This window comes from Medicago sativa, chromosome 5 (assembly GCF_051527215.1).
Source record: "Medicago sativa cultivar Bolivia chromosome 5, Bolivia_mono, whole genome shotgun sequence".
NCBI classification, from domain to species: domain Eukaryota; kingdom Viridiplantae; phylum Streptophyta; class Magnoliopsida; order Fabales; family Fabaceae; genus Medicago; species Medicago sativa.
In genome coordinates this window covers 73,961,934-73,986,412 of record NC_140753.1, presented here as the reverse complement: position 1 = coordinate 73,986,412, position 24,479 = coordinate 73,961,934, and the positions used below count along the sequence as shown (strand labels likewise).

Here is a 24,479-nt window from a genome sequence, read left to right as displayed (position 1 = left end):
TAAAGGTGCATATCGATTACGCATATCCCTTCAAAAAGAAAATAGACAAAAGCCTGATAAATTTTACTTACTTCTAAGCCTTAAGCACTATTTTCTAACTTACTTTTAACCAAATTCTAGATTTAAAGCCTGATTTATTAATTATTTGAACAAATTTTACTTACTTCTAACCAAATTCTAGATTAACCAATACTAGTTACCAATACTGATCTCATTTTGGTGAAACCGTTTGAAAGAATTTATGAAAACAACTTATGATATTGTTCATAAATTGTTTTCAAATTTGTAACGAAAATAGGGACCCTTCTTTGTAACTTTCATATTTCTCGGAAAGATTTTTACAACCACGAAACAAGTAAGGTCTTTAAAGATGACGTACATAATTGGTGCTCTTCCAGGAACTGCACTTAAGTGCAGCTGAACCAACCGCAGTTCGCTAACGTCATTTTGAGGGGTGGAAGAGCAATTGCCGAAGTGTAAAGAGCATTTTTCCGAGTAGTTAGTCACGGGAAGTTCATTTGGTTTCCTTTGTTTATTTTTTAAACTTACATGTTTTTGATGGGCCACATTGGGCCTTCCTTATTCTTCATTTGAAGAATCTACTACTCATACCTACAAGTATCTCCCACCCCCACCACCCAAAACCCATAAAAATAATTTAAATACCTTTCAAGTTTCAAAATATATCAAGTAAATTAAGTTTTCTATTTTCCAAATTTTAAATATTTGAGAAAATCCCAAATGAGTTTTTATCTGAATTTTCAATGTTTTAAAAATTTCAAAATAAATATATTTTTTTGAAAAAAATTCAAAAAAGCTTTAAATTTTTTGGTTTTTATTAAATTTACATTTAGCCACAATTTATTCGTGGCTCATATCTAAAATCTTTTTTTTTATCATAAAAATCGGAGTATTAAAAATCCCAAACAAATTTCTATTTGAAAAAAAAAAATTGGCCACTCGAAAAATCTGGAACATAAGCTTAATTTCCAATATAAATTGCATTTAGCCACGATTCAACAATGACTAATTTATTTACAAAAATTTGATTTTTAAAAAATCTGGAATATTAAAATTTTGGATATATCAATTTTTTGGAAATTAATATGTTCTAACAATTTGGCCACTTGAAAAATCAAAAATTTAAAATTATTATGGTAGATCCTTGAGGTCTCAGGTTCGATTCTCTCTAGTATCAATTTAGGTGGGCTAATTTAGCTTCTTCGGAAAAAAAATATTCCCATAGATTCTTCTATTCCATTCTATGCTATAATGCCGGTAGCAAAGTTGAGTGATTTTCTTTTTAGGGAGCTAGATAATAAGTAATTTTCTCCTCACCCCATGCTTTCAAAATTCCAAAACTACTCATGCTTGGATTTTGTAATCTAAACGGTATTTGTTTGGATTGTAGTCTCTAGACGTATGGAATTTATTCTTTTTGAAATCATATTAAAATAGGCATTCAGATAACATGATTCATATCAAATAACATCGTGATTCATACTAGAAAAATAAATAAATTTAAATACTAATATTAAAGACATAAATTTAACATGAAAAAGATCATGGATGAGCCAAGCTAATAAAACTCTTTATTGGGCTCAACCATGCACACCATGATTAAACATGAGTGACAGACAATATCGAAGATGCGAAGTCTCTAATACACCCAATCTTGGGATCAAGTATGTGGCAGACCTCTATGACCTTCTCCCACTGCATCTGCAAGGGCCAATGCTTCATTTGTCCTCTACAACTTTCCTTCGTGCACCGGTATCATGTAAGGATGGGTCCATGACACGGCTACCTCGGTCCTCTTCTCCTAACATGTGACCTAAATATCGAGCATGCTAAATGTTTACTTGATCTCGGGTCATTGTAGATAGAATGAATACAATTGGATGCCTCGAGATAGTCTGCATGTATCTAAACTGATGCAAGTCTTAATTTGGAAGATAACGGACCATCTAACGAGCATCACGTTTGATCCATCCTGAATAGAAGTATATATCATCGGATATGTGTGCCTAGTAGTAGTGATCAACATACGAGTAGAACCAATTGGCATGTACCAGTAAGTGATCAATCCACTCTCAATGTGGATCTACTAGTGTTTTACCCGTGCCCTTGCACGGGGTTACGATTAATTGTGATGTTTCTCAAACAGTGACATATCAATATCTATACTGCGTTGAAAAATGAATAATTATCCCAATTGAACAAAAACAGTGAATTGGAAGCTGCAGCAAATGTTACTCACGACACGATATAAAAAAAAGATAACCGATTTCGTCGAATAAAATAAAATCGATAAAGAAATAATATCTTCACGTTATCAACAACATCGTTCAACAATATATCAAATAACACCTGCACGTTATCCATAATCCATAGATGAATACAAAGATTTCAAAAATATCCATAACTGAATAAATTCGTTATAAGCAAATAACACATCCTAACCAAAATAAGTAACGTGCATCTTATTAGTTCCAGCTCCATAAAACAACCTCATAACATTGCACTGGAAGCATCTGATCAACGAAAACAACAGTAACAAACGGGAATGACCAAACCGAACCAAATTGCAGAGGGAAAAACGTAAACACTCTAAGGTAGAATCCAAAACAAATTCTAAAGCAGGCAGAAGAACCAACGTACTAAACCAAGCCAAATTGCAGAAGGAACAACATAAACAGTCAAGGGAAGAATCCAAACAGATTCTGCAGTTGAGGAAACAACCAACACGAAATACACCAAACAACAATAGCTGCAACAGCTTTGATTACAATTGAACTGTAGGAACTGCGAGTAAAAACAACAATAGAAAACTGAGTTAAAAAAACTCAGTCAATAACAGCACATAATCAGGCAGGAGCAGAAGAATTCAATCAAAAAGAACTTACCTGATGGAAAAATCAAGGATAATTCATATCTTCTGGAAAACCTCTTCATAAACAACATTAACCGTCGAACTTGAGGGATCTCCATTCTCATCAGTAATCAAGATTTTCAATCCATTTCTGCTACTAACCCTCGACACCGCCACATACAATTGACCATGAGTAAAGACCGGTCTTGGGAGATAAAGACCAACTCGAGACAGAGTCTGCCCTTGACTCTTATTTATGGTCATCGCAAAGGAGACAACCAATGGAAACTGACGCCTCTCAAAGGTAACAGAGACATTGGCACCAGATGGGATAAGATTCATCCGAGGTATGTAAACAACCTCACCGTTATGCGTACCTCCAATCACCCTCGCACATATCACATTTTTTCCAAGAGATACAACAGTCAAGCGCGTGCCGTTACAAAGACCAGAAGCTTGATCAACATTTCGAAGCAACATAATTGGAACACCAACCTTCAGGATGAGCTTATGATTAGGCATACCTGAACATTTAATGTCATTCAAAAACTCCGTTGTAATCCAACGATGATCAACACCAATGTCATCATCACATTTACAAACCGAATCGGCACTCAAGTACTCCTTCTCATCACCAGGGATCAGACCCATGACGTAATCATTTACCTTCTCAACCAGGTCTAGTGTCGGTGCAAGAACAGCACGATCCTGGAAAAATCGTTCATCAAACATATTTTCAATCAGACCAGGATAGGTTGCACCTACTATGTCACCAATTGGATCACCAGAATTTTCAACCAACAAATCATTTGGAATCTCAACAACAGCCTCCCCATCAGCAACATCGCCAGCCTTCCCATCCCCAATGTCCAAGATCCAAGCTGCAAACTCACGAAGCATCTCAGTTTCATGCACATCACCAACGCCCTGAAGCCTCATGTTCTGTGTCAACCTCAGCACCTTACAACCTAACCACAAGGGGGATGAATTAATAGTGGAATGAACCACATCAGCTCGGGATCCCTTAGGAACAACGGGGAGAATTTGACGAAAATCTCCACCAAACACGATTGTTTTCCCACCGAATGGTAAATCCAAAGCTCCATCAATAAAATTATTCATAACATCCCGCATGGTCCTATCAAAAGCCTCAAAAGCCAACCGATTTATCATAGGAGCTTCGTCCCATATTATAAGGCTGGCCATGGTCAACAGTTGGGCCTTTTTACCATCTTTTTCAATCAAACAGCAAGAATCCTCAACCAAAACCAAAGGAATCGCAAACTGTGAATGTGCGGTCTTTCCACCCGGCAAAAGAAGTGACGCAATTCCACTCGATGCGACATTAATAACGATCTTACCCTCAGACCGAAAACGAAAAGAAAGAGCATTCCAAAGATAAGTTTTTCCCGTGCCACCGTAACCGTACACAAAAAACATTCCACCAGAATTATGCTCAACAGAATGAACAATTTGATTATAAGCTGACAACTGGCCTTCGTTTAGATTTGAGAAATAATGACCATGCTTTGTCAACATTTCATCCTGATCATAACCTAACTCATTGGCCAACAAAACATTGTCAAACACCTCAACAACAACAGAAGATAACTTCGGCATGGACTCAAAATCATCCAAGGTTTTTCCATTAAGCCTAAGCAACTTATCAATCTCAACCAGGCAAAGTTGTTTCAAATCTTCATCTGATATAATAAGATCTACCAAAAAAGAAAAATTTCGATATCAATGATCAATAACAGCAAACAATAGATAAAAATAGAACATGCAGGAAAAGATCAGTCAACACATTAGCATTTCATCCATACACGAACCTGGCAAATTTAAAATGCGTCGTCTCTGATAAAGGATGCCATCAGCCAAAGACATCCATGTCATTTCCCAAGCTCTCAATGGATCAGCCAATGAAGAACACAGAAGCAAATTTGCAAATATCTTGCGAACACTACTACCGGAAGAATCAGCTGCCACCTCATTAATAGCATCAATGAATTGGCGGTCATCAGCCAATAAACCCAACGCACCACAGGCCTCCCGATAGGTTTCAAAAACAACACCCTCAACCGTGCGAATATCCTCAAAGCAAGTGCATCCTACTTGAACATTCAAAAGCAACCGTAAATAGTATAACTCACGATTACTCGGAGGCACAAAGGTCAACCGTCCCACGGATATTCCCCTTTGACGTGGCTGCCATGTTCGATTACGATCATTGAAGACAAACATGCTCGGATACTGTGTATATGTTAGAGATCGACCAAGTTCAGATTCCTTGTTAGAATCCATCCAAGCAAGAAACATTGTATTCCTTTCTTGATTAAAAGCCACGACGTCCTCAAGATCGGCATCATCATCAAAAATAACCCTCTGCCTCCCATCAAGATGAAAAGTCAATCTCTGAACAGGTGGATATCTACTGTGAATATCAAATGCAAGTATCCTCCAAATAGACTCACACGGAGATAAATACCTACAGTCGTAGTATTGCTGGATTTCATCAACATCCCCTTGACCACCAGCTTCAACAGTAGCAGTGACACGGTCAACCCCTTTAGTAATGTACTTAAAAAGATATTTAATGCAATTAGATCTATTGCAAAATTCAATGTTTACATGGGCTTGGTACTTCATAATCAAAGTCGGATTGTAAGGAACAACACTACGATTATCCAACTGAATATCCTTCTTCATTGCAACAATACCGAGATCACGCCTTCGGTAAATTGGATAACCACTCTCATCAAAGGAAGTTCTAGCAACGAACTTTTTAGGATAAAACTTGGAACACCTACGATCTTTCATACATGGTGAATTTGGCCTTGCAAACCCACAAGGACCATGAACCATGAAACCAGTGACAGCAGAATATAACTTTGGATAAAGGGTAGGGTCGGGCAACTCGGCGGAAATGACAGAGTCAATTGATGAAATTGAATCAAGTTTGTCCTTCTTGTCAAGCCACAACAATATGTGAGCGTGAGGCAACCCTCGTTTTTGGAACTCTATAGTATAAATACCTGCAAAAAAGGGAAAATACATTTAAGAGGCTTGCAACAATCTATATTTATAAATATACATATCTAAAACAGAAAAAAATAATCAGCAAAAAAAATTAAATAAAAGATATAGCAACTCACTTGCTATAACTTTCCCAAAGAATTCTCCTTTACGAAAGTCAGACATCATCTCTTGCAATTTAAGATGAAAAACTCTACAACATATATCTGGTCTAAACGATGCATAGTTACCAGACTTAGATAGATGCCGTTGGATCTCAACCCATTTTGGATTGCAGGTAATTGTGAGAAACAAATCTGGATATCCATATCTCTTGCACAACGCCTGAGCATCCTGGCAATTGTTAAACATATACCGCCTACCCCCAGTAAAAGATGCTGGCAACACAACCCTAGAACCAATAGACGATGCATCAGAGTCACCGCGACTAACGGCCTCTTCCAAACCAGCCAAGAAACCAGACCTTATCTTTGCTTGATTCTGTCTAACCCAAGAAAGTCTTTGTGACTCAATCATAGAATACATATCAACGACAAATTGTTGAAAGAGGCGTTTGCCCAAAAAAAGGACAGAATCCTCAAGAGTCCTCTCCTGCAAACGAAATGCCACAAACTCGCGCACACTCACACGAACACGTTTCTGAACAGTCCCAGTGGAGGTCAACTCATTACGTTCAATGTGCTCTTGATATTGATCCTCACCAAAGGGGAATAAGAGAGGATATTGTAAAGGAATATACTTTGAGTGAGTCTCATGAATACGCTGCAACATGCCATCTTTCTCCCTTACAACAATGTCTCTACCATCTTCAGAATCTTCAAAGTCTCCAACAATTAAGGCTGCAACCTCGTCAACATCAGGTACATTATATGTCCGAGAATCAAAATTCCTATTCCGAAATAACCTCAAACGAACGGGCACATTTTCATTCAGCGCACGAAAGTCACGAACCATTCTAAAAATCTTTACTAATTTATTGTGCTCATCCATTATAGTCAACAATTCTTGAATCAACAAAGGATCAAGACCACTTTCCTCAGAACGACCACTGCATCAAAACAAACAAACAACAAAAAAGGAAATTTAAAATGACATCATCGCATATTCAGCAAAAAAAAATAAACAAAGGAATAAATCACAAACAACCAACATAAAAAACTATCAAAACAAACACTGCAGCCATTGATCCTACAACAGTAAATGACATAATAAATTAACCTGAAATGAGATAGACGATTGGCTAATTCGTTCTCTGTATCATATATATAGAGCTGACAAAATTTGGGCCGCTGTCCTTCAGCTGGAAGAAGGCTACCAATGCGATGGTAATTCTGACCGGAGATAACAAAATGAGGAGGACCCGGGCCTTGATTCAAACCGGACTCAATTTTACCCCCCATAGAAGTAAAAGAGAACAAATTATTGTACGATCGAACATTGGCAATAAAATGAGAGCTCTTGGGATGACCACCATCAAAAAGACTGCGAAGCAAAGGAGGAGGTTCAATCATAGATGGCAAAGTGATCTTCCCCTTCATACAACATATGGAAGCATCAGGAGTAGCAGTGGAACCACACCTCTGCGCACGTTCTCCATACCAAAACATAGCATTACATCGCTGACACACGACATCCATATCTCCAACATCTATGTAATCTGCAAAGTAATGTTCAACCAACATTATATTATAAATTACAAATGGAAAAAAATCATGCAAAACAACAGAAAATTAAAAACTTTAAGAATGAAAAGCTTCAAGAATAAATGTACATGACAAACAGGATATAACCTTGCAATTCACCCCTATAAAAAAACTCCATTGAAAGCAGAGGAATTGGATCAGGAGGGACACTGCTTGATCCACTGCCAACAGTGAAACCTTGGTCTGCAAACACAATCCATAGTGAAAAATTTAAACACAAATGCATGACCTAGTATAATTCCCAACGAACAAAATGAAGAATAATAAGAGATAGATATAATCTAACCATTGTTGGCGACACCAGCAGAGATATCAACAAACAAAGAATCAATCGGAGTCATTATGGAGAACCCTGTCCAATAAAACAAACACGAGGATCACGGGTAGAACATCAATGGAGAGAAGAGGAGCACACTTACGGATCATACAAACTTCAACAACAAATAAAAAGAAACTTCAACTCCACCAGGCAGCCAAAAGATACAAATCTTATTCAATGAGGTGAATAAAATACTTGAGAATTGGAACAAAAGAACAGGTTAAACCAAAGGAGAAAAATAATGAATACATATAATCCATAGTTATAATGGAATACCTGGCATTGGATCCACAGCACCAACTCTGGCCCTCTTTGCCTTCAACTTATTATATCTCTCCAATCGCCTTTTTTTTGCCTCAGAAGCAAGTGAAGAGAGTTCAAAGGTATTCATCCCTTCCACTGATATCAGTCCACACATAAAAGGAAGAAACTGGCAATATTACAGTCTACATGCAAGCCATAGCAACGACTGAGCAGTAAAGCAATTTATAAGCAACGTCTAAGCTGCATGAATGAGATAAAGGTGCTGGCTAAATGGAGTAGCTGGAATCTCAGTCTAATGTACATGTCCCTGACACACATCTGCCAACACAACAGAGGTCTGGAACACCTTCTAAAAAGCAAATGAAAAGGAAAAATTGTCAGAGGGGACTTACCTCTTCACCACACCACTACAATCCAAACCAAGGTCAGGCAAAGTAAAAAAATAGTGTCTGTGGTGCAGAAGAAGGACGTAGAAATAAGATAATCTATCACTTTTTGCTGCCCAAAAAAAGAAGGAAACCTCAGCTTTGCAGAACCGTTTTAAAAGTTTAATAATGCAACTTTAGAAATATCAACAATTTCAACATTGGATTGCATATTGGCAACTGAGAAGAAAATGAAAAATAGATTAATGACATATAAATATTGTGAAGGGTAGAATGTAGTTTAAAAAAGAAACCAGGTAAATTTGTAAAAAAAATCAACATAGGTGGATTAGAAACAACAAAACACGTAAACAATGGCAGTTTTTTAAACCTCGCAATTTCGTTTAGAGAGGAGAGAAAAGTCTATAAATACAGCATCTTGGTCTCAAATCACTCAATTTGACACCAATCATCTCCTTTGGTAAATGGACGGACCAAGCACGATAAACAATAATTATAACATGAGAAGATTCAGCGATAGATAGAACAAATCGAACAAACAATTAATAGACGTAACACAAACATAGCACCATGGCCAAATATATTAATCATATGGTTGCAGATACAAAACAAACATCCAACATGCCATCTCATGCTAACGAAGCCATGGTGGACCAAACAGACATGGCTTGTTGGATATTGAAATATTCGGATACAAACCAACACCAAAACAAAGGCCGAAATAAACTACATGATAGCAAAGAACCACAAAATAGTACCCCATGCAAGGGGATGATCATAGTTGACCATAGTTTGCAACACCTAGCTAAACATAACATACTAAGGATCCACTAAACACAACATACTAAGGATCAGACAAAAGGCACTAAACATAACATACTAAGGATCCACTAAACACAACATACTAAGGATCAGACAGAAGGCCCAGCAGCTTCTTCAACAGAGAGAAGTCCATGAAAAGTAGGCAGAAGATCCCTCCTATGAACTGATGGAGGAGCACTTGTGCTTGGTCCAGCTGAAGCATCCACAACAAATCCACTTGGAGAGGAGCCAAAGGAAGGAAACCTGCCAAAACCATAGTTTGCACCAGGGATCAAAGCAGAGGCGGGTGAGATATCATCGACACACGGTTTGAAGATACACTGGAATTTGAAAATTTCAACGACATTAGTGTGCAATCTATAGTCTCATTAAAAAATCGCGTAAATGTATCGTTCGGAAACATAAAACATATAGGACACGTGATTACCTTAGTTGGGGTGTAGTTCTTCCCAAGGGAGTTGTAGCAGCCAATAATATCCTCATCGTTAGTCAGACGAATGACCTCGAATGGATGCCCAGACAGATGAATATAATTCTGCAATTTCTTAACAATGAAGAGAACTTTCTTCCTCTTCATTGCCTCTAGACCAGGCTTGCTCAAAGCATATTTGACACCCTAACAAAACCAAAGACAAACACATAAGACCAATACGGTGAAAGGAAATATTCATTGACCAATAAATATAAATAATAAATAAGATAAACAACCCGCCTCACCAGGTGATTGTAACTGAGAGAAGTGATTCCCTGCAACAGATAGTCAGGAAGCTCAAAGGTGGCCGTGGCTTCACCGTCATCGACAACGACTCTCAGCATGGACCTAAGAACATCGCATGCGTTAGAACACAAAGCAGACAAAGACAAAGCATAAAATTAATAAATAAAAAACCATACTTTGATTTGACACCAAAGGTAGTACGGGCACACATAGTGCAGGTATAGAGTCCATTATGAATCTTCATGCAGCTCCCACAATCACACATCGCGTACCACCACTGGTCTACCTGAAAACACCCAACAATATCACCGCAGACGACAGAAAGTCCGGTCTCACATGACTTCACAAGCTCAGCAATTGTCTTCGACGGATAGAGACAGTTGAATTCAAGCTGATCAGCGATGGCGACCCTCATCGGATCTTGATTAACACCCCTACGGAGCCGACCGCTGGATAGGACAAGCCTAAACATAGTGAAATGTAAAAAGCACATAATAAACAACCAAGAAACAACAAATCATGGCCAAACAATAAGAACCCTACAAAGATGACAAATGATTCAAGGGATCAGACACACCTGCTCTTGAACTGGACATACTCAGCTATGGAAGGGTTAAACAAAAGCCTGGTCATATCCTTAACACCCTCCAGAACAGAATAAGCTAAAATTAAGTCAAAACATACATGTAAATAAGGGCAGAAAACACAAAAGGTTTAAACTCATTATGCAATAAATTTTAAACTCCCAAACACAATTAAAAACAAACAACCATACGAACCTCCTTCCCGGTTAACCCTTCCAAACTGCAATACCACAACCGGTAGTCCATGATAAGATCCTCTCAAAAGCTCTCTGAACTCAGCAAGAAAGACACCCTTCAACTCACATTCCAAACTTCCCCTACAACACAGAAAACATTCAACAGTCAAAAATTATTAAACAAAGTAGAAAAACAAAAGGGAAAGAAAATGGATGTGAAACAAAGTGTACCTCTCATCAGTGAGTTCAATCTTACCAACAGTTATCAACCCCTCAACATCATCAGAGACACACTCGTAGTGCAGCGCAGTCAAGAGACCAATGAAATCTTTTGAAACAATAAAACGCGAAACGATATAGCAAATGACACATCACAAAAATGAGGAAAAACATAAAAACACAAATAACAAAACACCTACCAACCAAGCGAGCAGGATCAACCCTTGGTCTGTTGATCTCATCAGTCTTGGACAAAGTCAACCCATATTGATGAATGAGAAAGCTATCATCTAGAACAACCCTTGTACTTAGGCGAAAGGTTATCCTGTTCCTGTTTCCAGTTGCAAAAGAACCACTCATACTCTCAAGAACTTGGAAAGTGGTGATGATGTAAACTGAATGCTCAAAGAACAGATGACCCAAAAGATGAACACACTGGTGTGGAATGGTGGCTTGTATCTTGTTGCCCTAACAACCAAAAAACACAACAGAGTCAAAAAAGGAGAAACCCTAGCCAAAAACAAAATAACATGGAAATAATAAACAAATAACAAAATAGTCATGCATGGTGTGTAAACCCACATCAATATCAAGCAGGATCAGCTCAATGCTGCTGACTTTTCCACGAAAGAAACTACTCTCAACGTTCCATTTCCTTATGACACGAACCTTGATCCTCCAGTCAACCCTACCAGCTCTGAGAGACATCAAACCATGGAAAGGTGTCATCATTTTCGTGATCTCGTAAAAGATTGAGAGGTTTTAGTGAAGTTTTGTTGGAAAAAAAATAACGAAGCTTCAAGCAAGAACAGTCAACATGAAAGCTAAGAATGGGAAAAGTGCTTAAACAGCCATGGAGCAGGAACATAAATGGTTTGGTTTGAAGGTAGTGTTATCTTGGAAGAGATGAGTGGCATCCCATATATATAGCCAAAGATATAGAAACCATGACCCAACGGACGTGAAACACTGTACAAACAAAATATAAATCGAAAAGGGCACTAAGATGCTATATTTTAAATATTTCAATACTGTAGCATGGAAAGGGTAGATAGGAAGTGACATCTAGACTGATTAGATTTTGTGGATATGCATCCTCATACAATGAACAAATAGATTAAAATATAATTCACCTTAAGTATTGTAGTTATAAATTTACCTACCTCACATGTTTCTAGTTACATATTTACCACTGAGATTAAACACCAATGACACAATTCTTATCACATAAAGCAATCTTATGTTAAGTTTGCATGACAGCCATATAACTATTCTTTAATTTTCTAATAAAATACAATCGATATATATCTCAAACATTTGATAGAATTCACTGTTTAAGTACATCCTCTTCCAAACGAATACCTTCGAATATAGAACTAATTCAAATTAAATCGGAATAACGTAATACCTTGGTCTTCAATCACCCGGAAAATATTACAATTTTCAATCCTACAAAACAAATTCTTATCACCTAAACCCAGCATTAATATATCATATAAGAATAAAAAAATGTATAATCCAATGTTCAATAAGAAGATTGATCAGCTGCTTGGTTAAGAAATATTTCACACAAATGTATGGCATCGATGCGTGGGAAACAAATCGACGTGGCTTCCTTTCATTTAAGATAATTTTTCGAATAACCAATAAAACAATCGAACACCTAAGACACAATATTAATTTGGAAAGTAAGAGAATCTTAATTTTAAAATCCCAATCATAGATCTTGTATAAAGGAAAAAATGGATTCATAAATATAAATGCAAAAAAAAAAAGAAAAATAAAAAGAAAAATAAAAAGATAATCCAAGATTTGGCAAAATTCATCATAACCTGGTTGGATTTCAAAGTAATTCACACCAACAAATGGCACTAATACATGGGAAACCAACCGGTGCAGCACTTCTCATTTTAAAAACCTCGTGCGATAAGGTATAAACCAATCCAACACCTATGACACAAAGTCAAATTAGAATCTAAGCGAATGTTAATTTTAAGATCACCACTATAGAATCTCAATTTTAAGATCACGACTATAGATCTTATTTTAATAAGAAAACGAATTTACATATATATATCGTAGAAAAATAAACAGTATAAAACATAGTCTGGAATAAATCATCATCACCTGATTGTATTAATAGAATTTCACAACAACAAATGGAACCGACAAATGGGAAATCAATAGGTGCGTCGCCTATCATTTTTAAAAACCCTACATTCAAGCAACAAACCAATCCAACACCTGAGAAATAATACTAAATTAGGATATAAGAGATTCTTATTCTAAATTTCAGAATCGCACTTCTTATCCAAAAACGAAAAGGGATTCAGCCCATCATCTCAAAGAATCAACAGAGAATGCATGGCCATTATAAGAAGTTACGAAAGGGAAGAAATGAAGATCCCCACAAAGGCAGAAAAAATACACCAATAAACATAACAATAAATAAATGAAAAGGGAAAGAGAAGAAAAGTTAAAGAATGCTTACCAAAATAAAAGAAAAATAATCTATCATCCATTAATAGAAATAAAAGAAGGGAACTACAAAGTTTATGGAAATTCTTCCATTTCGAAACAACAAAATAGAATGAACCCCACATAATAAGATCCGGGACACATCCATGCACTATTACACATCACAAATTGAAGGAAAAAACCAAAGGATGGTAGAAAAATACACAAAGCAGGGGATACATGCTGCCCACGACCCAGCAACATACACACAGATCAAACCAGAAGTTTCTAACCCAAATCTAACAACATTACACATTCCTAACCCTTGACACCCTCTCACCAAGATCCAAATCCTCTCCATCAGCATCATCCAACAGATCAGATATCTTCCTTTTGTCACCAACATCAGCCCGAGAGGTGGAACCAACTTCGAAGCAAGAATTAGCAATCGGATCTTCCGGACATGCATCACAGTGAGGTTCATCAGCTCCAAAAATCTTTTCATAGTCAACAGTGGAGTCTTCATACAGACTCTCCACAAAGGAATCCAAAATAAAATCCTGCATATGAAAAGTACAAATAATAATCAAAATAATGTAACCAAAAAACAAACATTAACAATCAATTAAGCATAACACACCTCAAGTTCGCCACCTGCATTGTAGGGAATCGGATTAAGGAAGACATCAAACAATGAGTGATGAGTGAAAACATCCAGAACCTCATAAGAGGCAGCACCACCAGATGAATCACCACAACTTTTGGCAACTTCAAAAATCATAGGATCAGCAAACAACGAATCCATCTCCGAGGGATACAGAGAAGACGCTTCTGGCTACAAAAAAAGGAGAAACGATGATTGTACATATCAAAATTAACATTCAAACTAAATCAAAATAAACCAGCAGATAAGATTAGATCACCATCTCAATCAACATCTTGCAGGTCTGCGGCGCAAAGCGCTCAACAATGAGATCACGCAACAGGAAAGGAGCCTCGCAGTGGAAATCCCCTACACTAACACGTAGCCTAAATCTAAAAAACACTTGAAACTGTTAATAACAATAACAATCAACCATATTATAAAACATCACTGCAAAAGTCTAAACAATAAAAGAACATGCAGATAACTCAGATAATGTTAGCATTCCCCACCTTGGTACAAAGGTAGAAAATTGGTTATCAATCCATTTATCCACACCCTCATCAATACCAAGATAACATGCAACTACAACAAACACACCATCATCCTTGCATTTGACTAAATCAGCAAAACTGATAATGGGTCTATGACAAACAAAATCATCCAAACCAACAATCTCAGACATCCTAGACATGATTCAATATTGAATATTGAACAAATGTGACAAACACAAGTGTAAATATATGTGTGGGGGGGTGATTAGGATGTGATGAAATGGACACTCATGAATGGGTATAAATAGGAAAAAAATTAACAAAAACCAAAAAACAGAAAACAGACATAAGCATTTTAAAAACAAAATAAATATTATATTAAATTAAATTAACACTTGTGTTTAGGATTGTGATGAAATGGACACTCATGAATGGCCATTAGTTCGTACAAAAGAAAAATGAAATATTGTTTGCATGTACACAAATTGTAGGTCACATGAGGTCAGAAGGTTGGACATCCAAACTATTAAATGAAGTACATTTTGTCCCGCTTGTAGATCCTAGGAACAGATAAAAAATAGCGTAGGTGGTACTAACAAAAAAGGGATATGCAGGTTATTCCTACCTTTATACTACATAAAGGACTATGACAAAGGCAAAAAATTGTACAAAGATGGGAGAACAGACTAATCTACCATATGGCTGCAGGTCAATAACAGGCATAGATGTGGCCAATAGGATACAGATAGTACAACACAAAATAAGAAGCATTTAATGAAAGGATTTGGACTGTTTCAAATCTGCAGTGCACAGGACCGTGTGGCAGGAAAATGTAACGCATGGGGTAATAGGTAAGACCCTCTCAGACAATATATTCACAAAAATACCATTATGCAAATCATACGAAAAAATAGCAAATACATTTAAATAAACCCAAATTAGGTAAATCAATAAAATATAAATTCACACCTGATATACCTGATACAACTGATAAATGACAATCCAAAACTCCTTCAGCACACAGAAATCAACCATGTGAAGATTATCCTTCAAAGAAAAAATAAAATTCCAAAACGAAAATAAAATTAAAGCACGGTGGAAATGTTTCAAACCGAACATGATATAATAATCAAAACACCACAACACTATAGGTTGGCAGACAAAGACCACGCCAAGTAACATTCCAAGTAAAATCAGCAGAGACACACACAGAGGAAGAAATAAAATAAATGAAACATCAGTAGAGAGCTATTAAAATGAAAAAAAAGCCACAATCCAAGGAACAATGCAATGTAAACAGCAACAAACATAAGGGATCCAACACAAAAAATGCAAAGAACCTGTATGAACATGCAAGATGAACAAACTCAAAACGACACAACCCAATAGATCGAACCAGCAAACATCGCCCTCGAGAAGTAACAGAGGGATTGAAAAAAAACACATTAATTCATCAAACACAACGAAACCCAGGAGACAAAATCAACCAATCAAGTCACAAAGGAAACGGAAGACAAATCACGAACTAAGGATGCACAACATAAACACAGACCGACGTAATGCCAGTTGCATGCAAAGGAAAACAAACATAGCCATCAACAACCAATTTAAAAACCCAGAATAAAGAAACAGAGGATAGAAAATACGCACACAAAGGGAACGAACGAACCACAACTCACAGAAATCGAAGAACCCGCGAACAAAGGCTGGGCGGATGCAAGAAAAACGGATCCTCGCCCTAAGTCTCGGCGGAGAAGGCCATCGGCAAATTGAAAGAATGAAATGGAGAATAATGAATAATGAATCAGGAAGTAGATGAAAACCATCGGCAGAGTATTTGACCCAACAACAAATAAATGGATCATAAATGGACAATGGACAAAGAATAAGGCCCAATATGAAAATGAGCCCACTAAAACACTATGAAAAACCGTTGTGATGTAAATACCAATACTGTATATGTCTGTGAAGGCAGAATACAAAATATAAGTAGAGAATGAAGGGGCAATGAATTAAAATTTGCATTTCGTGTGGATACGGTAAAAAAAAATCTGAACGATTATTTAAATTTATACATTGTCCGGAAGAAGATAATAGAAAAAAAAAGGCAAAAATAAAAATAGAAAAAGGGATGAGATAATAAGTAAAAACAATTTACACATGAGTTCATAGTCGCAGAGAACAAAATAGCGATTAAAGTTTTCCAGAAGCATCCCCTAAAAAAGGAAGAATAATATCCAATCTTCTATCCCTCCATTTCAAACAAACTAATTCGTGGCTACATACTAAATTTCAAATAAGTGTGATTGAACCCATTAATCTTGAACATATTGAAACACATTGGAAAAAAATATTTTCTGTTCATGTCCTATGAAACAAACAATATGTTATTATTCAACCCAATAATCGCGCATTCAATGTAATGATATTGTTTAAAGTTTCATCAACCAAATTAGAACAATGTAAATATTAATCAAATGGACACAATAAAAAGGGGATGGTGACTCAATCATGGACCTATAAGAAACAAATAGCGTTGCAAAATTTTACTCAGCTCAAGAAGACTTTGAGGAAAATCATAAAGGAGGCAAAGACACAAAAATATAGAAGCAGATGCAAATAAAAACACTTATATTAAGCATAAGGTGGATAATAAGATGGAATTATTCCAAATAACAGGTACATGGGGAGAACAACATATAAAAGAGAGGCACAACAGCTGAGATCATAAGCCACAACATAAGAGGGAGTCAACTTCTCCAACCCAAATTAAGAAAACTACAACAGACATAGACTAAATGGTACATTGATGCACTAATGCACAATTATTGAAACGGATAACTTAGACAACTCGGCAACCAGGCCTTGCATTCAACCCTTCCTAATCCTTCCATATTTCTGGGCCAGAGTCTCATCATCGGAATCAACTTCAACAAAGGCAGAGGAGAGATTTCTTTTGGCAGCAGATCCACTGGACTTGAAAGCAGATTCATGTTCAACACCAACAGCCAAGGAAGTACTCTCAGCGGAACCACCAACATCAAAGGCAGCCACAACCTCACCCACACTTGCAAGACCATCAGCATCAGCCGGGAGATCATTGGAGAATTCCTATGAATTGAAACTCTTAAATTAGCTAACAAACAGCAGAATAGGCATGTAAACAGTAATCAGTGACAATATTTGCATCAACTTGAAATCCACAAGAAAATGAAAGCAAAGGAAAGGTGGCCAACCGAATCAGCAATTTCAATCACACTCTTTGGAGTAACAACAATGTCAGAAACAGAGTCATCAGGATGGGGGTCTTCTTCTTCCTCAGGTTGAGCAGGCAGGGGCGAGGTTTCAGGCACGGGATTCTTTGACAACGGCTGAACAAACCAAATGTCAAGGGAACTGAACAATTAAAGCAAAAGCAACCATGAAATTAACAAATTCACAGCCATTAAGAAAGGAAGATAAGAACCTTAGATGGAGTGGACTCCACACCAACAGAATCAAAGGATTGAATAACAGACAGTTCATCACAAACCCTCTTAACCCTGAATGACCCATCAAAGAAAATGCTTGGACCACAATATTTCTCAACCTTAAACAACATTTTCTTGTCCTTCAGCTTGGCAAACTCAGTTGGGTAGAACCCAGCATTCTCAGCCTTGAATTAACATACACAAATTAGTCATCCAAGCTACCTCATTAATTAACCACAAAAGGACCGAAATACAGAAAAAATAACACACAGGCAAGTGTAAAAACCAAGGTGGAAAGATTCATAAAAGGAATCCCACCAAACATGAACATACCTTTGAAGCAGACACAAGGGAACTGCATGGCAAGTTCAGCATATTCTGGACATCACCATCAAACATAACAAACACAGCCACACTGGTTGCGTCACTAACATTAACCTTAACCCTATACCTAATGAAAACACAACGAACACGTTATGGGTTAAACTTCGATGTCAATCACTTCATAAACATAGGGTGTCCACATAACCAACGTGTCAAAGTAACTAAACCAGATAACTTAAAAATCATGGGAAGCATATAATGTATATAGTAATACCTAGGCACCATCTGAAAAACGTGCTTAACACATCCCTTACAGTAGTACGCTCCGGAATCAGGAGCAACGCTCCGATGGCATTTGCAAGCAGGATACCACCAATCCTCGCCATCCACAAAGCCATTCACAGTCGCATAAACAACAAAGGTTCCATCCTCAGGAGTATCATGCAACTGAGCCAGGGTCTTCTTAGGATGCATGTGTAGAAAATCATCCTGAACCGACGCTCTTACACGTGGACCAAGCTTTGGAACAGCAGAGAGATCCACGCCAACAGCAGACACACTATAATAAAAAAATAAATAAATAAATAAATATAAACAAAGATGTAATGAGGCTGTTACATGACAACCTAGGCACATAGAAGTAAACATAACAGATCAAAGAGAAAACCTCTTCCTAACTCGAGCAGCTTCCTCTATCGGAGGATTTATCAAAATCCGAGTAGTGTTCAAGACATTCTGAAGGGATGCCTTATCTATGAAAGGGGAAGCAAACACTCAGAAATGATAAACATCATTCATAATGTAGATCCATCCAACCAAAAAAAATGAACACACAATTGGGTAAACAAATACCCTTAAAGATTTTCACTTTGGCAAACTGCACCAAAACAACAGGCATCCCACCAGCAGCCTTTCCCATTAGCTTGTTCAGAGCATCAACATACTTGCCAAAAAGTGCACACTCGCAGGTGCCACTGAGAGTTTAGATTGACAGAAAATAAACCAATAAGAATAGCAGCAGAGAATGAACACCATAAACCACGCATGATTGGATCAACCAAATACAATAAACACCTTACTAACACAATAACATTGAAATAACCTTCACCAAACATGAAAACAACACATACCTATCATCGGTCAGTTGAAAGACAACCATCTTGGTCACCTTCCCATCTCTGATATACTCCCTCTCATTTGATATACCAGTCATCAAGCCCAAAACATCTAGTCAACAGATTAACAATGATCAGCAATTTCATTTCAAAATTAAAAAAAACACATTGAAACCAAAGCTGAAAGTTTGAAAATCTCTTTTTATACCAACTAAATAGTCATAATCGTAGGTATGAGCACAAACATCAGCAAGCTTGGTCAAAGAAACACCATACAATGGAATGACCTTGCTCTCAGAGACCTGAACCTTGGTTGTCATCTGGAAGACGATCTTAAATGGGTGATGTGTTGTACGGTAAGACCCAACACTTGGAGCAATGGAAAAACATGATAAATTGTAAACCTTTCCCTCGCTCATTTTGGACTGGAAGACATAAAGCAACTGCTTCCTTACACTGGCATGGATCTTGGATCCCTTCACAATTAGGAAAAAACAGTAACAAATCAAGGTCATAATTAACACTGCATCATGAGCAAGGAAAACAAAGAAACAAATAAAAAGAAACAAAAGAAGAATTACATAACACCAAAAATAAATCACACAAACGAATGGCATACCGCAACACACAAATTAAAGTAGCAAAATAAATTACCTTCTCATCAATGAGGACCATCTCCAGAGAGTTTGTGACATCAGGTTTCATGAAGGTTGGAACCTCCCACATCCTCAACACGCGAACCCTGATCCTCCAACCATCCTTACCAGCAGCAATCTCAGAAACGGAATGAAAAACACTCTCCATTATGAATCAATCTCAAATGTTTGAGTTCGTTGAGCAATGTGAATGTGGAGATGAAGGCGGTTTTTATAACAAATTTATAGGCAAAATGAAACTAAGAAATATAATTTTTTAGTCACCCTGTGTCAGTGCAAATCAGAAAAAAAAAGGGGCAGAAACCAGGAAAACCTGATCAATTGGAAGAAATTTGAATCCAATTGAACAAAAGGTACAACTTTAACCAGAACATCAGATAACCACAGAAGGGTTTACAACCCACAACCCAGAGCTCTGCAGGAGCGGTAAACAACAAAAAAATAGGACCAGTAGCAGCATAACCTACATACCTGCAGAAAGCGGAAGCCTGACACAGAACCAGCGCCAAACGCGGAGAAGAACGGATCTCACTGGAAGCGGAAAGCACAGTAAAAATGGAGACTTCTCCATTGTAAGATTTATAGACTAGTGGCATACCCCTAGTTAGAACAAATTAACTAGAACGATGATCCATCCCCTCGTACCTATCATCATACATATTCCTAGCCACGATACCACGAAAATGCTACAAGATCCATGTCTTCATCAAATATACATTAATCATTAAACAACATCAAAGTGGATAAAAATTAAAATGGTTATATATATATATATATATATATATATATATATATATATATATATATATATATATATATATATAGGGTCATGTTAACTTGTGTCCTAAGGGCACATGTTAAGGAATCCAAAAAAAGCAACTTCACATTGAAAAACATGATATTTTAACTTTTTAAAAGTTGACTACACGACTTTTGAGACGTACATATATTTCTATAAAGAGCTCCTTAACATGTGCCCTAGAGGACACAAGTTAACATTTGCCATATATATATATATATATATATATATATATATATATATATATATATATTTAACAATTGATTAAATAAAAATGTTACGTGAAGGAATGTCTTGTAATCAACCAACTGGTGAAAGTATGCAAGGGAAACATTCTCCCATTTACAATCATTAATCATGTGCATATTCTTGAAGAACTCCATGTACGTATGCCACATCAAAGTACATGTCCCTTTCTTCTACGGTCTCTAGACTGTCGATCTTTTTTTCCGTTGCTGAAGCACTGCTTCAATGTTTCATGAAACTAAACAAACACAAAAAGAATAAGTTGAAAATCAATAAAATAAAAATGTACATTGATAGCTATATTAAAAAAGGAATTTTAAATTAAAAATAAAATCTATCTCTCCTTCACATATACAAACGCCTCACCATGTGGTCTGGGCACACCAAGACCAACGTATTGTAAAGACCACCTTGATATGATTCTCTAGTCCGTTTCTCTTCCTCATTGTCCTGAAAGTGTGGATGTGGTTGTAGCTAAGAGGACGAACGTCTTTAAGCTCTACGTTTCGCCTTCGGCTCTTGACAAAAAAACTACTCCCTTTGGTATCCAATGTAGTAAGAAACAAAACAAAAACAAAAAATTAGTGGTCTCAAATATAATCAAAGACTTTTTTGTAATTTTGTTGTATTGAAGATTATTGTCACTACTCGTTACACATCCAAAGATAAAAATGACTATTTATCTAAAAAATAACATAGTGTTTAACAACATAGATCCTATTACAAGCCACTAAAAAGACTTCTTATTAGGGTAAACAGACTATCTTATTTAAATAAGTTTGGATAATATGATGGTAACAATGACAATTTATACTCCTACTTCAAAAAAAAAAAAATTTATACTCCATCTGATCCTTACGAAGAAAAATAAAAAACATCAAAATCAATGCAATAATCAATTGTTGTAACTTTTTTTGAAAAAAAATTCAAAGGCAATCATTAAATGAGGTATAGAAAAGTCTTTTAAGCAATAACTATACCTTAAAAGTTGTGACATTTTCTTATATATATGACCAATTATTTTTTTAAAAAAATTCTTATAATAAGGATCGAATGAAGTACTGTAGGTTCCAAATTCCAATGATACTCCACAAGAGACTTTTGAGGATCGCACAAATTTCTATGTAATACTATTATTATTATACTTGATTTCTTAACAAATAAATACCTCATGGACACTTCTTAGCATGATCTTTATAAATTTGAAAGGTTCATCATGCATAAAGTTTTTTATACTGTGCCTTTTGTCCTTCAATTTACTGATTGTTCTCAAATAGAATTGATTTTGCCTAAAAAATTATTCTATTTAAGCTAAAAATTTGAGCTTTTTATTTTTTAAATTGATTTTAACGGTAAATATGTTAAGAAATCAAATCTATAGATGATCGATAATAGGTTAGACTAAGACTTTAAATTTTTAGAACATATAAATTATTTTTCAACTAGGGGTCCTGATATTCAAACTTATACAATTCAACCATAAATCGAGTTACACAAATAAAAAAAAACTGCATAAAAATGAATATTATTGATCATTGTTATTGTGTAAATTAAATCAATCGAAACATAATTTAATCTTAGTCTCATTTAATTTAATCAAATCATATTATTTAAACCAGTAATCCAAACTGAACCGAAACACATGTGATTTTAATATTTGAATCAAATATTTCTTTTGTTTGTTTTAATACTTGAAATATTAGATTTTTTTATCAATTTGAATCTAATTTTGTATTTCGAAGTTTACAATACTTACACATCCCGAATTACACATCAATCCCTTATCCTACACCCGTGGATTTTGAATTACTAGATGACCTCAAGTCCACAAAGATTTAGGACACTCTCTATTTCTTTCATTTGAAGAGATAAAAACACATTTTTCTTACAAAAATATAAAATAATTAATGGTGACGAGATCCACTATATATTTTTTGTGTTGATCTCTTTTTAAATGATATACTCCATTTATTTTGAGAAATCGAAAAATCCATACTCAAGTCCCCAACATTCAACAACTAGAGAAATCGAAAGTTATTTGTAATTTACAGTTATTTTTTGTATATTTCATTTTAATTTAACAAAAACTGTATCTTTATGCACTCACGCAAGAGAAACGTAAGAGAAGAAAAAGAGCATAGATTCGTGAATCTTTCTTAACGTGTCCATGCGAACATTGTGAATTTGAACAGACATATCAAATGATTAAGTGTTCACCGAATCACCAAATGAAGATGACATGAATTGTTCTTCTAACCATCACACAAACAAACAGAACAGAGAAATAAAGATGGAAGTTTCTAGTAGTACGTAAGATTATTGAAAGGTTTTAATACTGTACTACCACAAAGTCATGTCATTAAATTTTAATCAAGTTTACTCTGCCTAACCTACCTTGACTGGCTTGTAGGAAATGGCATAAAGTACACTTACGACAATGAATACTACTTGTACATACATATGCTTCTCATTTTTCAAACACACTTACCACAATATTAATGTCATAACTATGGTTTCATTTGATTTAAATAGAAGTGACATATAACTTTTTTTTTTTTTTTTGAAGGAGAAGTGACATATAACTAACTTGTTTAATTTGCAAAATCAAATAGAAGTTCTTATCGTGTGTACTATGTGTACCAGAGTTTAGAAGTATATGGTGTAGGTCAAAAGATGACAATCACACTTATTAAATTGATATATGTATATTTATTTTAAATTTGAATAATTAAAAGTTATGTGTCAAATAAATCAATAAATTAAATCTCATGTGCCCGCAATTACCTGTAGATGATATTTGGATCTCATATAACAACTGTACGGTACAACAACTCTGGGAATCACTAGAACTATTCCCTCCATGGACTTGGTAATTTTTTAAGAACAGATCTAACCGTTTTCATAGTTGTTCTACACTAGGGTTGATATAGGGGACCCAAACTCAATGACATATAAAATAAAATTAAAATTAAAATGTTAACAAATGTTCAAAAGACATATGTTAATAAATCAAGTTTAAAATTTTTATCTTAAAAATTAGGGTTAATTAAGTTTTTAGTCCCTAAAAATATTCACAGTTTTGTTTTTAGTACCTACAAAATAAAATCACACTTTTTAGTCCCTGTAACATTTTCCTTAAGCATTTTAGGGACCAAAATGTTGATGGAAATTTTTGA

At 35.8% G+C, this 24,479-nt stretch overlaps 3 protein-coding genes across 3 annotated transcripts; all 3 read right to left on the bottom strand.

The window, feature by feature from the left end:
• Positions 1-2,177: 2,177 nt before the first annotated feature.
• Positions 2,178-14,893, bottom strand: LOC146924892 (uncharacterized). Its single transcript, XM_085711902.1, has 8 exons — positions 14,712-14,893; positions 14,480-14,591; positions 14,228-14,391; positions 9,820-9,851; positions 7,127-7,547; positions 6,028-6,956; positions 4,705-5,907; positions 2,178-4,590 (listed from the first exon to the last, which is right to left on the bottom strand). Exons 1-8 carry the CDS (start codon positions 14,891-14,893, stop codon positions 2,930-2,932), a joined length of 4,704 nt encoding a protein of 1,567 aa, XP_085568028.1. The 3' UTR covers positions 2,178-2,929.
• Positions 10,000-10,903, bottom strand: LOC146924893 (uncharacterized). Its single transcript, XM_085710529.1, has 3 exons — positions 10,698-10,903; positions 10,297-10,584; positions 10,000-10,222 (listed from the first exon to the last, which is right to left on the bottom strand). Exons 1-3 carry the CDS (start codon positions 10,751-10,753, stop codon positions 10,000-10,002), a joined length of 567 nt encoding a protein of 188 aa, XP_085566655.1. The 5' UTR covers positions 10,754-10,903.
• A 2,404-nt stretch (positions 14,894-17,297) lies between the features above and the next one.
• Positions 17,298-20,830, bottom strand: LOC146924891 (replication factor A protein 1-like). Its single transcript, XM_085710972.1, has 10 exons — positions 20,257-20,830; positions 19,811-20,078; positions 19,618-19,714; positions 19,340-19,461; positions 19,155-19,239; positions 18,762-19,046; positions 18,497-18,614; positions 18,160-18,348; positions 17,930-18,064; positions 17,298-17,804 (listed from the first exon to the last, which is right to left on the bottom strand). Exons 1-10 carry the CDS (start codon positions 20,404-20,406, stop codon positions 17,565-17,567), a joined length of 1,689 nt encoding a protein of 562 aa, XP_085567098.1. The 5' UTR covers positions 20,407-20,830; the 3' UTR covers positions 17,298-17,564.
• Positions 20,831-24,479: the final 3,649 nt, after the last annotated feature.